At 34.5% G+C, this 16,621-nt stretch overlaps 1 protein-coding gene across 1 annotated transcript in view; it reads left to right on the plus strand.

Moving 5' to 3' along the window:
• The window catches only part of ush2a (Usher syndrome 2A (autosomal recessive, mild)), a 427,426-nt gene that overhangs the window by 97,875 nt on the left and 312,930 nt on the right, over positions 1–16,621 (plus strand). The window contains exon 21 of the mRNA XM_088624763.1: positions 14,696–14,926. Coding sequence (XP_088480889.1) covers positions 14,696–14,926 — 231 coding nt within the window. The remainder of the gene's footprint in view (positions 1–14,695; positions 14,927–16,621) is intronic.

Here is a 16,621-nt window from a genome sequence, read left to right on the forward strand (position 1 = left end):
TAGCAGGGTTTAATAACAGAGGCACAAATCATGCAGCCTTCAAGGAGCTTTAATTGATACACTGGAATGTGATGGGCATGAATCACTCAGCCATTCAGCAGCACTGTAACATATGGTCAACTCAATATGTTGCATCTTAAAATGGTTGGTGTGTCATTGGTTTTTCCATATGGTAGGATTTTTTTCATGTAAAGAATGATTTTTTCTGCAGATTAGTTTAAATAAACAAAGCCTTTACACTAATTCTTAAATTCTTAATGGGAAATTTCATAAATGTTGCTGTTGGAGCAAAAGACAGATGAAAGGGAAGTCTGAAAAGAGACAAGCCAAATCTAAATATAGAGCTACCATAATGTAGCATTGTATGGTTATGCAAGGTTAAACAACATGTGAGTCATAAATACCAAATATACTGTATATTTGTTAATGCTTGAAAATATTCCAGTACAGATGTTTGCCATTTTCTAGTCATAATATGACTTTTTGGAGTTTACTTATTTAGATTTTGTTTTTAATCACAAGGTCATTTGCCACATAGTGAATGTTTTTATGATATGTTTAGTGTCTGCAAAATTCCATGCACATCAAAATTCTGCAGTAAAAAGAAGTAAAAATTATTTTGCCACTGGATAACTTCTTAATAGGCATGGATTCAAGTGCAGCTTTGAAGTGACTGATGATCCTGAAGTACCTGAAGTTGGTCTTAAGGATACATTCCTAAATTTAAAGTTCTTGAGACTTTACAAAGTCCACACAATTTAGGAAATAGATAGGAATGATTATAATAATATTTATATACAGTATATATTTACTGTATATAAGAACATAAATTAAAAATCCCATAGATCCCATACAGCTGGTATAGTATTTTTGTACCTGAACTTTATTTCGATGTTTGTCCAGGAGTCCTTATCTCCCTGTTAATCCTGAAGAGGTCATTTGGCTTTCCTTTTTTCCTAAATTTCAATGTTTGAAATGTCTGTTTTCTTCTATATTTTAGCATATTGTTACCTGTTAATAGTTAGCCTGTATCAATTTGACTGTAAGCAGGTTTAAATATCTTAGATTTAGCATCCTATTAGTTGTGTTCTTTTAGCCCTCTGCCAGGATTTAATGTTGATGATTGCAATTTATTTGATCCATACCTAGGTTTTATTACTGTTTGTATACACAATACACATCACTGTTATATAGATGCACCATTAGACAGAATTACCATCTGTTCAAAGGGAAATAGTGGCATCTGCTTTCCAATTTTTTAGAGTTAAATTATATTGCATTCTTCTAAACACCACAGAACTCAAATGAATGGCTTTGCTGTTTAAACTTATCCCTAGTAATAGGCTATAGTGTTAAAAATATTTCATTTCCATGCATTCATATTTTTTTTGTTTTTAGCTGAAGATGATAATGTATTTGTATAAACAGTGTTGTAAGACTCACTGTAATTTTTCTTAACCCCCTTTTCAATTACTTTATATTAATTAATTTAGCTAATAACAGAAGTAAAATCACCTGTTTTTTCTACTGTTTAAAAATTTATTTTTTGAAATCTGTGAGCTGTGGAAATGGGACCTGTATTATAGACATCATGACCTCACTTATTACAGCTTTGTACTGTAGCTGTTTCCTGCTTAATTGCTGATCATAACTAACAAACATTGGTTGAAGTTCATTTTCTGAAAGTCTGTCTCTGCATTTGCTTGATCAATGGTGATATTTGTTTTCTTCCTTTATTTTCATTTATAGTTTTGGCGTTCACTAAACTATCTTAATGTTTCTGAATCAAAAGGAGTGCTCCAAGAAACCGGTCAGGACAAAAAAAAACAGACATTGTGTGGTACAGCATGGAGCTCAGTCAATTCAAACAAGTTCAGTTTCCAAAAAACTGCAACGGACATAAAAACTCCCTTGCTTTTAACAGAGCGTTTCATAATTGCCAACTACAAAATTTATTTAAACTGCGACACTTATCATTCAACTTTAAATAGACTTTATTATATATAGCGTTTTAAACGAATAAGTAATTAGATTGCTCATAAACCTAATCGCTTTGTCTACATAAACACAGCGTGATTGCTCTCTGAAAATGCTTTTTCTTTATATTTAGGCTCAGATTTCAACTATAGATCGTATTATTATAAACTTTCTTGGAAAAATGTATTTTATGTAAACCATGTTTGCTATTAATTCATTTAGGGCTAGAATATGTTCATTGTCTTCCAATCGAGTCGAGTTGACATTAGAAGCTTGCCACGCCCGGACTGTTACACCAACGCATTAGCATGTTAAAGCGATTTCATTGAGGAGCCTAGCTTTCTTAACTAGTAAGTACTGTACTTCCTACTTTGAAAATACCTGTGAAACTGGTTTAATTCGTCACAGCCAGCACTCCCGCAGAGAGGGGGGTTGTACTCGTTAATGTCTTAGCACAAAGCAGAAACTTCTTGTATTTTCCGATGACATACAAGTGGAAAGATTACAGATTTTAATCGTCTTTTTTCTGAACCAGGGAAAATCTGATCATGTTTCTCTATAACAATAATAAAAAACTTTATTTTACATATCACCTTTAAAAGTGGCATCTCAAAACAATACTGTAGATGTAAACCACAGATTACAAAGTAAATACCCAGACAAACGCAAATGCGTTTTTAATAAGATGTTTTTATTCGTTCATAATCCGACGATCTCAGGAAGACTAATGGGGGTCTGGCTTTTTTTCTGGAAAACCATAACTCTGGTCTTGTCCAGATTGACTGTCAGCGCTCAGGTCTGACAGTGCTGCTCCAGCAGCGCCAGGTTCTGCGGCAGCCTCTGTTCTGTGGGCGACAGCATGACCAGGTCGTCTGCAAAGAGCAGGAACTCGATTTCTGTAATTAATGCAGATCAGTAAATCAAGGGACAAAACAGTTATTGCGCCCGGCTCCTCAATGGGCTTTGACGTGCTAATGCGTTGGTTTAACAGTCCGGGTGTGGCAATGTTTTTTATTATTGTTATAGAGAAACATGATCAGATTTTCCCCGGTTCAGAAAAAAAGATCTAAAGTACTGTACTGTATACTACAGATGCAGCCATTCAAAATGGGTGAGGTATTTCACGGCATACCGCGACACGCCCACCGGGGTATCACGCGGTATCACGTGTGTCACGTGACTAGCTATCCGGCGTCGCCTTGTAAAACCGCCAGGGGGAGCTTAACCTCTCATTGTCAGCATTCGAGCCTTTAATTTTGAACTGTGTATTACAGCATGTTAATCATCAGTCATTCAAATGTTGGTATATTTTATGAAAGCAAGATTGCTCAGTTGGACAAAAGTACACAACCTACCTTTATCAGAAATATTTATGCATCAAAGCCTTTACTGAAGATATTACTAATAGTATTAATAATGGATGACTTTGGACAAGCTGTATACTCAAAGTATAATTTCTTTAGCACATTTGTACAAGCACTTGGAATCTGTCCAAGCCATACTTTGTCAGGCATTTTGTTTTACTTCAACGGGCATAAAAACTTCCTTGCTTTTAACAGGGCGTTTCATAATTTCTAACTACGAAAATGATTTAAAATGCGACACCTATCATGAAAAGAAAAAAATACACACCAGTATTCCATTTCTCCCTAAACATTGTAAGCTTTGAAGTCTTTAACTAACGTGATACCGGAGTCAACAAGCATACTTTTAGAATTTGATTAAAAGGGAATATAATATGGATTGCGTATCTCAAGAATTTAATAACGGTATGATTATATCCGTGTACTGCGCCAGGGCTGTTTCGCCTGCCTGCTTATGCGAGCTGTCTTGTAGCCTACTGGTCTAGGTGCGTGACTACCAACTGGCAGGTTGTGTGTTCGAATCCAGCTGGTGCTGGACCTTTCAGTTTTATTTATTTATTTTTTAATCGCGTAACATAAACATATTACCGTATGCAAACTGTACTGTATACAATATGTATATGTATATTTAATGTCTTAACTGTGCCCGTTTAAGTATTGAATATTCATATCTAATTTTACCACTGAAGGGAAATCTTAACATAAACATACAGTATATGGCTGGTCTCGGTACTTTAAAGAAAAAAATACACACCAGTATTCCATTTCTCCCTAAACATTGTAAGCTTCGAATGAAACCACTAAATAAAGACATAAATATAGAAATCTTAAGATTTGTTTTATTTAATGTTGGTAGCAGGATGAACTGTCAGAGTGTATATTTTGTTGCAAAGTTGCTACAAGATGTTAACAGTGAAAAAGGTATTTAGAAATGAGTTATTTCAAGATGAAAAAGAAAACATACACGAAACATGGTTTCATTACGACCAGAATCGGTCTTGAGATATTTTTAACTTGATTTACAGTATTTGAGAGGTATGTCTTAACACCGATACTACAGTGCTTAAGTACTGCTCACGTATATGTTTCTAGGTTTATATTATGCATTTCATACGGTCAAATTACTTTTGAGCAACTAATAAGAAGCGCGAAACGGTATGCGTTTTAGTTTCGTTTTGTGCTGGAACCCGTGGATTGATTAGAGATATCAAGTACATACAAGTCATTTTTTAAATGTTGTAGTTCGTCTTGAAAAAATGTTACGAGTACATCATCTATCAACAATTAGGTTCTGTTTCCATATTGCGGATTTTGGTTAGGTACAGTATTATCAAATCCAGTGGCGCTGTGTGTTACTTTACTGAGTCCCAATCTGTGATTGAAACCTGTAAAACCGGTTTAATTCGTCACAGCCAGCACTCTTCAGGTGTGAGGGTCTTCTGCTCAGAATGAAACGCTAAAATGTTTGTGTATATTCTAATGGTAGTGGGGGCAGGGTGTGTGGGAACAGGTTTGTTCTTCACACCTGAAACATTTTCTCTGAAAGGATTTTCTTCGCAGTTAACCGATCTTGTAACAGCATGTTACAGTTTACTATTATTAACCATATTAATTTTAAGTGCTTAATGTAAAATCTTGTAAAAATATATTTTCATTGTTCAAATATACATTAATATACATTAAGTCTGACTATCATATAATAAGTTAAATACAAAACTAAAGAAAAAATAGGGTTAAATATAATTCAAAATATTTTGCTAACAATGTTAACTGTTTATGAATAAAATGTATTAACTAAGGAGTAGGATGGCACAGTTGTTAGTATGTTTTTTGTTTTGTTTCTTTTTCATAAATACAACAGTAGTCCCTGATGTCTCAGTGGCTTTCAAAATTAAATTATGCATGCAAACCTGTGAACTAGAAAGATAACTAAGATTTTAATACTAATTAAATGACCGCGGGCACTTCCCACCGCCTCTACATTCTCAGAGTAGAACAGACTAACCTTCTAATGAAAGACGGTCCACCCCCCACGGACAGGAAAAGTGCCCACAGGCACTTAAACTTAATATGGTCAGTAACGGTAAACAGTAACATGGTAAGAAGGAGCACGTACAAACGTTTACGAAATAACCACATGTAAGACTCTGATCCTAAAAATGGGATTTCTATATGTCTTTATTTAGTGTTTACATTAGTGACAAAGGCTAAACTTTTAGCTTCAGTAACGTGTACATATCTCCCCTTTTTATAAAACGACTTGGTTGAAAACTGTTCCAGAGCCACTGTTGTTTCATCAGTGAAAAGTACATCATGAAATGCCTCTCCCTGTTCAATCCACTGCAAAAAAGAAAAGGAGCATAAAGCTTCTGATGGTCATAAACGATATTCATTTAGGAGCAGCATCAGAGGTATGTTTTTAACTGCACTGCATTGGAGAGAATACCATAGTGTGTTTTTTTTTTTACTCCCTGGCGGAAACTGGCTTCCAGAAGAATCAGTATGGCTCAGAGATTAAATAAAACTTCACAGACATTAACGAAGAGCATAACGCGTGTACTGTATGCACTGCAAGTACAACCCAACTCTCTGCAGGAGTGCTGGCTGTGACGAATTGAACCGGTTTCACGGGTATTTTCAAAGTAGGAGGCGAGATTTCCAGCGAAAGACACCCCCCCCCCCCCAAAAACCCAGTAAATACAGTACTTACTAGTTAAAGGCTAGTCTCCCGACTACGGCGAAAGGAACCCTTCTTTCATTAGAAGACAATGAACATATTTTAGCCCTGAATGAATTAATAGCAAACATGGTTTACATAAAAGACATTTTTCCAAGAAAGTTTAGCCTTTGTCACTAATGAAACCACTAAATAAAGACATAAATAGAAAAATCTTAAGATTTTTAAAATACATGACTTTGCTAAAATTTATTTGAAAATAAAAACAATTACAACCGCCAGGGGAGAGAGAGAACAGGGGAGGGATGTTGGTTTTGCATAAGGGGCGGGGCTATGTTTGGGAATGTGTAGTTACATGTTCTGGCTGTTTGTGAATTATCGTTGTTGAGTATGGAGTGTTGAGGTATTGATTTTGTGTAATGCTTTATGTTGAAAATTGAGGTGGATTTTGTTTATGATAAACAGGATAAACTGGGATGGGAGGAAGGTTTGGTTTTGCATAAGGGGCGGGATTATGATAATTGGAGGACTTTGCGAGTGTAAAATGGTTTGATTATTTGATTTTGTATTGGTTGTTGATGGTTGTTATCTATGTTTTTGGTTGGTATTATGTTTATATGGTTGTTTTTGTTGGTTGGTTGTTATTTTGGTTATTAATAATACGATCTATAGTTGAAATCTGAGCCTAAATAAAAAGAAAAAGCAAGTGATTAGGTTTATGAGCAATCTAATTACTTATTCGTTTAAAAAGCTATATAAAATAAAGTTTATTATTAATTTGCTGGACAGAGCGGTGAACATTATTGTGCATAAGACAAAGATAACGATCCTGATCAGTTTAGAAATCTGTGTACGCTGTAAGGTTTTTACTTCTTAAACTTTTAAAATACACGTTTAGAATTGAAATAAATCCTCTTCCTGGTATAGCAAACCAGCACGTCTTTTTTCTCCAATCAGAGGGGTGTCAGATGGTGTCAGCCAATCACCATTCTGCGTTGGGTAGCAACGGGTGACTGTTCTCAGGCGGAAGATGTAAACAGCTTAATGTTCGTGTTAAATATTTTTTTTAAATTAAAATTCATTCTATACAGCAATCGCATATTTGGGTACCGTTTCATAAAACTTTCATGCTTAAAATGTTTAGGGAGAAATGGAAGACTGGTGTGTATTTTTTCTTTAAACTACCAAGACCAGCCATACACAGTACAGTTTACATACATACAGTAATGTTTTAAATTAATATCGTTTATGACCTTCAGATGCGTTATGCTCCTCTTCTTTTTATGCTCAGCTACTAAAATTTCCCTTTAGTGGTAAAATCCATATAAATATTCAAAACTAAGCGGATTAAAATGTGCACAGTAAAGACATGAAATGATTAAATCTTTGCACTACCAACCAATGCACCACGAGTGCCCCTGTCGGTCATTTTGGCCAGCCAATCACTTGCCCTGCGGTACCCTCCGGTGCCCCGCGGTGGCTTGTGGGTAGGTTACCGTACCGCGGGTTTTTACCGCGCATTTTGAATGGCTGCATCTGTAGTTTGTCACTCTTCTCATCCCCTCTTTGCTAAATGGCTTTTGAATAGAGTCACATGAAGACAGAGGTGAAACAGCCCTACACAGCCCTGTCGCAGTACACGAATATAATTATATCTTATTAATTTCTTGAGATACGCGATTCTTTTAATACAGTCTTTGCTGTGCTCTAGAGGATCCTTGTGATATTTCGAGCTCTGGTTGAATGATAAGTGTCGCAGTTTAAATAATTTTCGTAGTTAGAAATTATGGAACGATCTGTTAAAAGCAAGGGAGTTTTTATGTCCGTTGCAGTTTTTTTGCAACATGAATATAATTATATCGTTATTAATTTCTTTAGATACGCGATTCCATATTATATTCCCTTTTAATCAAATTCTAAAAGTATGCTTGTTGACTCCGGTATCACGTTAGTTAAAGACTTCAATGCTTAAAATGTTTAGGGAGAAATGGAATACTGGTGTGTATGTTTTCTTTAAAGTACCGAGACCAGCCATATACTGTATGTTTAAGTTCCAAAATTAATATCGTTTATGGCCTTCACACGCGTTGCAGTATGCTCCTATTCTTTTTATGCTCAGGCACTAAGATTTCCCTTCAGTGGTAAAATTCCATATAAATATTCAATACTTAAACGGGCACAGTTAAGACATTAAATATACATATACATACTGTATACAGTACAGTTTGCATACGGTAATATGTTTATGTTCCTAAATCAATCTCTTTTATGAGCATGTGAAAGGCATGGTGAATCGATTCTCAAAAATTACTGTACTTTGCATGATTGGAAACAAATGTGTGATTGCGAAATGCTGTGGTGTTACTTTTACAAAGACGGTCAATGAAAAAAAGAATGTGGACCAGGGCAATACTTTGATTTTACGCTTGTCCAAGGTCATTCATTATTAATACTATTAGTAATATCTTCGTTAAAGACTTTGATGGCGACAGCCCAAACATGAGAGGTTGAGCTTAATTAGCTCCACCTTGCGGAAATTCCGGATACTATTATTTTGCTTGCGGTATTATAGGAGAATTTACGGTAACTAGCGGTATTTACCGGTAACTCGCGGTAGACTGCGTACAGCGCACCGGAAAATAATGCGGTATCGCCCGCGCATTTTGAATGGCTGCATCTGTATGGTGGTTCCCTGAGTGATGTTGTCTTGAGCTTCAAGACTGCCTGTCTCCAGGTTCTGGAGTGGAGCAAGCTTATAGGGCAATGTATTGTTAGGTAGTAGTATTGGGAAAATCTGCTGTATTCTTCTTTCTTGTGTTGGTGTACTGTTTCTGGGATTTTCCAATTACATCATTCTAAGTTGCTCTTGCAGTTTCTGCACTTTGAAGCTGATTCTGATTCTGATCACTTTTTAAAGGAGGATCTGTGTTCTATAGTTTTCAAAATTGTTCTCAGAATACCTAAAATAGTATTCTTTTTTGAATCCACAAACTTCATTCTGTCATCAAGCATTTGTATCTGTCCTCCTCTAGTAGAAAACTTTAAAATCCTGTAATATTGCTATCTAACATTTATGATTCTCCCCTCTGTATGGTAATCTAATTAACGTATATGCTTATGCTTATATGCTAATCTAATTAACACGAAATGGACATATCAAACTTTTAAGAAAGAGATATAGCAAATTCATAGACAGAATGCAAATGAAAATAATCTCACTTCATTTCAGAACAGAAATAGCTCACAAATTCTTAATGAGAATCCTGCCTTGACAATTCATAAAGCCTGGAATTCATCTTTGAAGGTACGCTCACCAGAAGAAACTTTAAAGAAAGGCATTATGATTCCCTTCACACCCAATGACCTCCCATCAATCATGGTGCATTTTTAACACATAGTCAGACTAAACAGACAAAATATGTTTCATTTGCACAAAAAGGAGACTGGAATTATTTAGTGATGGATCACATGTCCTGAAACACAGGACCCTTTCCTATAGGTGTTTATAGCATTCTAGGTCAGTCATCAGGCAAAATGAAAAAATAAAATCCTAATCCCTTTAGGTCAATAAATAAAATTGCTTCTGTAATCAAAACTTCATATAATTTAATTTTATTAAGATGCATTTTAAGATTTTGTCTGTTATGGAATGCAGATTTAGTTCCGTTTTGATTATTATTCTATAGCTTTCCTGTGGTTTATAAAGAAAAGGTTGATGAGACTATTAGTTAATATTTAGAAAATAAAGTTACATGTCTAGTTTTATGGGTTAAACATTTAAAGTGTATTTCAACAGGATTAACTATACCCTCTTAGCCTGCCTGGTATTGAGCATGAGAAATGTGAGTAACATGAGGAAGTCCTTTGCAAATGGAGAAATATCAGGATGTACTAGATTAGGATTTGAAGTTTCCAGTTTTTAATAATGCCCTTTAAATGTACTGTGATAAAACCCGGCATTTCATTCCTCCCATAATAAAGTTGTTTGATTACTTTTCCCATGTATCACTTGGTGATTAATATTATTTCACTATAAAATATCTATTTTTAATCTGTATGAAACAAAATTACAGCATTTGCTATTTAAATTGTTTGTAGCAAGTGCAGTATCTAAAAAGCATTTTATACTATTCTCTTAATTAGGCCATAAGGATTGCTTAAAATTACTGTTTAAAGGCAGTTCTGCTACTTTTTGCCCTATTTGCCGCATATACAGTATATAGTATTCTGAAATGTACTGAAACTTAGAAACAGAAATGTATAGCTTAATATGGTTTCTGGTTTCATGTTCTCCTTCTTACTATGCAGTACATGCAAACCATAGATTAAAATTGTTTTATATACCTGATATTAGTTAAAACAAAGTAAAATTCATTCTCCTTTTAATAGTCAAAAGCACATTACTTTTTAATCCTCCATATAATGGTCTAAATAGACAATGCTGAGAGCGTGAAATGGTAGTTAATGAAATTCTTGTTAATGCTTTGGCTGGGGTGTGGAGATGTCAGCACTGTTGGTCTTATTTGAATGTGAACTCCTATTCCTGCGTCTAAGATAATGTTTTATGTACATTACAGCAAAAAAGGTAGACATACAAGTGTGTCTTGTCTGTATATGGTACATTAACTATGGCTGTGGTGTATGTATTTCTTCCAAAGAAGGTCAGACAGTTATTCAAAAATCAATACTTTTCCTGTTACAGAAATATGTCTTACAGTGCATTTAAGAAGGCCATGACCTGATGCCTCATAAAAAATGTCAAACTTAATGTAAACTGTAAACAGTAATCCTGTTCATAATTATTCTAGTTTGTATGCTGAAGCAATACTTAATTAGTTAATACATCTAAGGTGATACTAACCTGTTAATTATAAATTAATTATAAGTTACATCTTTGTATTATGCTTAAAAAGGAAATTAATGCACTGAGATAAGAAGTCAACTAAAGGCTGTTGTATTTATAATTTTAAATTAAAAGTAAAATCAATGAAAAGCAGTTACAATTTTTCATTGAGTGCAATCTGCTTCTGATATATAGATCTGATGTATTCCTGATGTATTCAAAACCTTTAAAACTGGAAGTGCCTTGATTCAAATACAAACACATTGTGTGGATAGAAAAACTCTTCTGTTCTTTTAATTAGTATTGTATTCACATATTACTACGTAGTATAGGAAGCATCTCAGGGATAATAATAGGAAATGTCTACATGATGAAAGAGAAATGGTTGATGTATAAAATGTATTATTTAATTTAATATTAAATTAATATTTGATTCAGGTTCATTTCAAGGAAGAAATAAGCAACATGCCTCAGGCTAAGGAAAGATAGAGTTAAGTATTGAATAATATTAGTATTGTTACAGCTTTAGGTGACTGAGAAGTGTCTTTTAGATTTTAGATAAAGTTTGTGACACTTGGAAGAGTAAATACTTCTAACTTTAAAATACAGGGGATGTTTGCTGAGGTCTTGGGGGGTCCCTTGAGCAGAAACAATGGTAAAGCCTACCTTAGTATACCGAGGTTAGTTATGTATTAATGATTGCCAGGGAGCAGTACAGAAACACACTATATACAGTAAGATAACATTAAGAGCAAGAACAAGAGGGAAAGAGGAGAAAGAAACAAGGAGAAGCAGGGAGAAGAGAGTGGAGTCCGCAGGAGTTGGGACTTGAAGCTTGTGCCAGACGAGAGCCCCTTCTTCATATTCCAAACCAAACCTGACTGGAGCCAAGTATTTGAACCTTGTTAGAGAGAGTATGCTATTTTGTGTTTTTAGGGAACTTGGGTTTCCTGGGTAAAAGATACCTAAGTTAGAAATGTCTTTCCTGATTAGGGTGCATTTTATGGATAGGGGTATATAGTAGGGTCCCATTTATTTTGTGGCATTCGGGGTGCAGAGAGATTTAACTGCAGGTTGCATTGTATCTAGTTAGAAGGCAGCTCATCTCTTATGTGGCCTTTGTAGGCATTAAGAGTTTAATGCCTAGTAGCAGTTTGGGGGTTACAGTACCTAGCGTAACTTGTGTGTTGTATGTTTTGTGGTGTGTAGTATAGTTTGTGTCTTATCATTGTAATAAATATCTGTTTAACCAAGTGTGTCTGGATTGTTACTCCTCTTACCAAAGCTGTACCTCTAATTATACCAGTCGCTCGGGTATAGTGCTAGAAATCACTTACAGGTTGGGGGTTATGAATAATTATTATTCTATATTGACTAAACCGCTTGGTCAAATCCTGACTTTCACCATTTTCGTAACCCTCATTTGTAACAGTATAAAAGAGGCAGAAGTGCTACAGCTACAAGGAAGCACTTAAGGTAAACAGATCTCAAGGGCTTGACAGTATTCTACCAATTAAAGAAACAAGAGATATCACAAAAACTCTTCCAACAGTCACCCTGGAAGGGGTAATTGAGCACCTAAAGCTCGACCCTTTCTTGATAATTTGTAATAGTGGATTAAAACCCTATTCAGAGTCATTAGATAAATAAGATTCCACTTTTAAATCTACTTAGTTTTCCTGTAGTGCTTTTGGTTCTTTAATTCTTATTGATATCATTTTTGCATTTACAATAATTCACGTATGTTTTTCCTAACTCTGTAGTCTCTGAGTATGTATGATGTATGAAGATTTGTATATATGGGTATAAATTGTAATTTTCTTCAAACAGTAGTTTTGGTCTGGCTGTTTTTGTTTATTACCAGATACTAAGACAAACAAGATGATGCAATACGCACAGTTGTATTGTGAAACATTTCTCTGCCGCCATAGAACTCTGTCGCAGACATCTGATTCATGAGAAAAAATGGTGAATGTTTTTGAAGTTTTCATATTATTGCTTTTTGATGTGCATTAGCCTCCCATACTAATTTTCCAACCACCCATTAACTTAAGCTTTCTTACACATTCTTTCCATGGGAATAGTAACCAATAGCCTCAAACTTCTTGGGTATAGACATTACCTTTGACACTGGGATGTTTTATAGATTTTATTTATTTAAAACAGTCCCAAGATTTGTTGATGTTGATATTTTTCAATCTTCGAAAAATTATCTGACTTTGTCCTTAGTAATGTGATACTGATTGTTTTGCATATGTGTTCAGCCTGTTTTAACACCCACTGTCATGGTGACTTCCAGAAACGTCTACAAACTTTCTGAGCTTTTGTGAAAACATCAGGCAACTGTTGACGATAGAGGTATACATTATTTTGGACAAATGTACAGAGTCTGAACAAATTTGGACATTATGTTTCTATAAATGTATGTAATTATTTTTTTAGATAGACTATGAAAATACTCAGTATTCCTTTTACTTAACTTTAAAGTGTTAAACAATCCTTTTTTATTCTATTTTTACTTTGCTAAATTGTTAAATTGACTTTTCATTATGGATAGGTTTGGAGGCTGATATGTCATAAATAAGTAAAAACATTACAATATCTGAATAACTGCATATTTGGATAATTTTGTTTTAGGCAAGCATGTTAAAAGTGTTAATTTAAGCATGTATTGTAAAACAAAAAGCAACAGATGTTTACATTAGTGTTCATCATATACACTAAAATAAAATATAGAAATAGATAACTATATATTTACTGTTAAATAATTCAGTATTTACAGTATTATTTTCAAGTCAATACTGTTCCTTAATACTGGCATATTTTAGTGTTACCAGATTTGAAATAATACTTGTTATTAAATGTAAAATTATCTTTCTTTGGCAACATTTTGTTTATGCTGTATAACAGGTAATGGATTTTTTTTTTCACATTAGACAGAATGTTTGGAATGTAAGAAGCTGATTAAAGTTGAATGATGCCTCAGCAATAATGTACCCTCAAATGTGGAAAACTTTTCTGTATAAAAAGTGACTGCACTTCCTTTGCCTTTTTGTAATTTGGCGTTGGGACTCTTGATAAAGATGTATTACAAAATAAGACTAGACAAAATTTGTCTTGGATAGTGTTCTGCAGTGATCAGAACTCAAATTTTTCTCTCTCACTGTTAGCCTTGTGCACCTTTTTTTAATTATTTTTTTATTAAGTAGTTAATTGGTAAATTACCTGGTAAATTACCTGCTCCTAATTGGCCATGTGAATATGTGAGGATCTCATTAAGTAGAATTTCCCCTCCATATTTTGACATGGCAGTCTACCTTGACAGTTAACTCATTAGCAGGTCTTTCACCTTGTCACACATTTATACATTTTAGAAATAAAAATAGGATCGTTAATATATTTTTTAAATTATATGCTCCTTTGACAGTGAAAAAACAACCGTTTAGCAGAATGTAGTGTTTCTTTTCAAGCATATTAAAAAAAAGGAATGTCCACAGAGACTTTAAACAATCCCTGTTAAATCAGCAGACTGAATTTAAAATGATATCACAGTTTCAATTATATAGACCCTAGTAATATTGATTGAATATAATTTATGGCTTGTATGCACATAAGGCATGCGAAGACAACACGTCCCTTTCCCATTTAAGAGTTTTATTAGTTTCCATCCTATGGATGCTCTCAGACTTTGAATGGACTAAATGCACATAGGATGTGTCAGCCTGAGGTAATTTACTCCCTTTTACTAGATATGAGAAAACCATTTACATCATTACCAGTATCCGCAGATCTGTGAACTGACTTTAAATGTACTGTTTTTTTCTTCCACCATAGCTCCAGCAAGATTAAGTGCTCCTACGTTAAAGGGATTCAACATGTCAGTTATTGAAGTGTCCTGGGACCAACCACAGGAGCTGAATGGGCCTCACCCACTTTACCAGGTGGAGAGGACGGATACATCACTCTCTGACCCTCTTGTTCCTTTCCAAAGAGGAACCAGGTTTCCGGGTCATGGTTACATCAGGTTTCCAAGTTCAACTCTTCCAGTCAATACTTATTTTACAGGTATGTTTTTGTTCATTTTCAGGACTGTGAAGTTAAATATTGTAGTGATGTATTCTTAGATGTGAAGTGCACTCCACATTATTTGTTTAGTTTACATATAAAATAAGAGGGTGGTGAGATTCAAAATGTTAGGAAGTATGTGACATTTTTGTTTTTTGAATCAAATGCTTATTATATTTGCTCTGGCAGTTCAGTGTTTCGGGTTATGGTTGATCTTTCCTCTCAAGATTATTATAAAGGTCTTTTTTTCCTGCTTTAAACATGTCCCATAAGCCTGATGGTTTTGGTGGTTTTGCCAGGCAACTTGTAAAATTTTTCATAATAAATTAAAAATACTTTCATCTTGTCAGCTTAAATTTCAGAAAACCTTTCTATTTTTATCTGAATCATGAAATACTCCCAGACAGTCACAGAAGACCAGTCCTGCTTCATATACTTTTTCATTCATACATAAACTTAAAACATTGAAAATGTATGTTTTCATATTTTAATTGACAGGTTCTGAAGACCTGAGGAAAATGGTTATTGTAATGAATTGAGGTCTGGGTTATACCACCACTCAAGAGCCATTACAAGAGTCAAAACAAGTATTTAATAGCAGTTTTCAGCTGGGTAAATACAATATGCTTTTGGGAAATATAAAGCTTCCATCAAGTAACATACACACAGGGTATCTGTGATTGGTCAGTGGATTATGATTTTGATTTAATTTAGTATACAAGTATTTCAGAATGTGTCAATATTTCCTGCGTTTTCCTTATTTTTTATTCCACATTATTTTTGCTACAATGTATTTACAGTATAAAGAGAGAAGCCACTTCTGACAATTGGAATCATATCTGAAACAGCAGTTAAAACTATAGCAGAAAGTGTTATAACAAAACTTTTTCAATTAGATCTGCTAACTAAATAAATGACACAGATGATTACACAATATAATATATTTCCATTGCATAATATAATGTAGCATGCACTGAAAATAAAAACCTGTTCTGGTTCATCTACAAATTCCAAAAGATTTGATATATCCATTTGTTTGAATTATGTTCTTAATTGCATTTCATTTTTTCAAAATAAAGAAATATTAGTGGCTATCTGTACAAAATCAGTGTTATTATTTGTTACATGTAGTATAGAATATTCAGTTTGCTGTAAAGAAAAGAAAGTTTAAGACACTAGCATCAGTCCAGGTCATCCATGTATTTTCCGACAGTTTTTTCCAGGTGGAGGAGCCGCAGCCTACTATATCTCGGCAAGCGAAGAGTACAAGGCAGGATCCTAGGGTGGGACACCAGTCTATCACAGGGCAGACACACAGAGACACACACACTCATACAGTACCAAGCACTCTTTTTCTCAGAAACCAATTAAACTACTGGTATGTTTTTGGACTTTGGGAGGAAGCCAGAGCACCCAGAGGAAACATATGTGAGCACGGGGAGAACATACAGACTCCAAGTAGATAGTACCCCAGGTCTGGAATTGACCTCAGGGCCCCAGCACGGCAAGGCAGCAATGCTAATCACTGTGCTACCATGCCACCATGCTACCCTCCACTATAGACCACATAATATGAAATCATTTTGTTTTCATTTTTGTTCATTGTCTTAATTGTACTGATTTCATGTTAGAGGAGATGTTAGACGTTTCCTAGCACGTTTCAATATTTATTCTTCTTTGAATATTTTAAAGATG

This window comes from Lepisosteus platostomus, chromosome 3, assembly GCF_059453375.1.
Source record: "Lepisosteus platostomus isolate fLepPlt1 chromosome 3, fLepPlt1.hap1, whole genome shotgun sequence".
Lineage (NCBI taxonomy): Eukaryota > Metazoa > Chordata > Actinopteri > Semionotiformes > Lepisosteidae > Lepisosteus > Lepisosteus platostomus.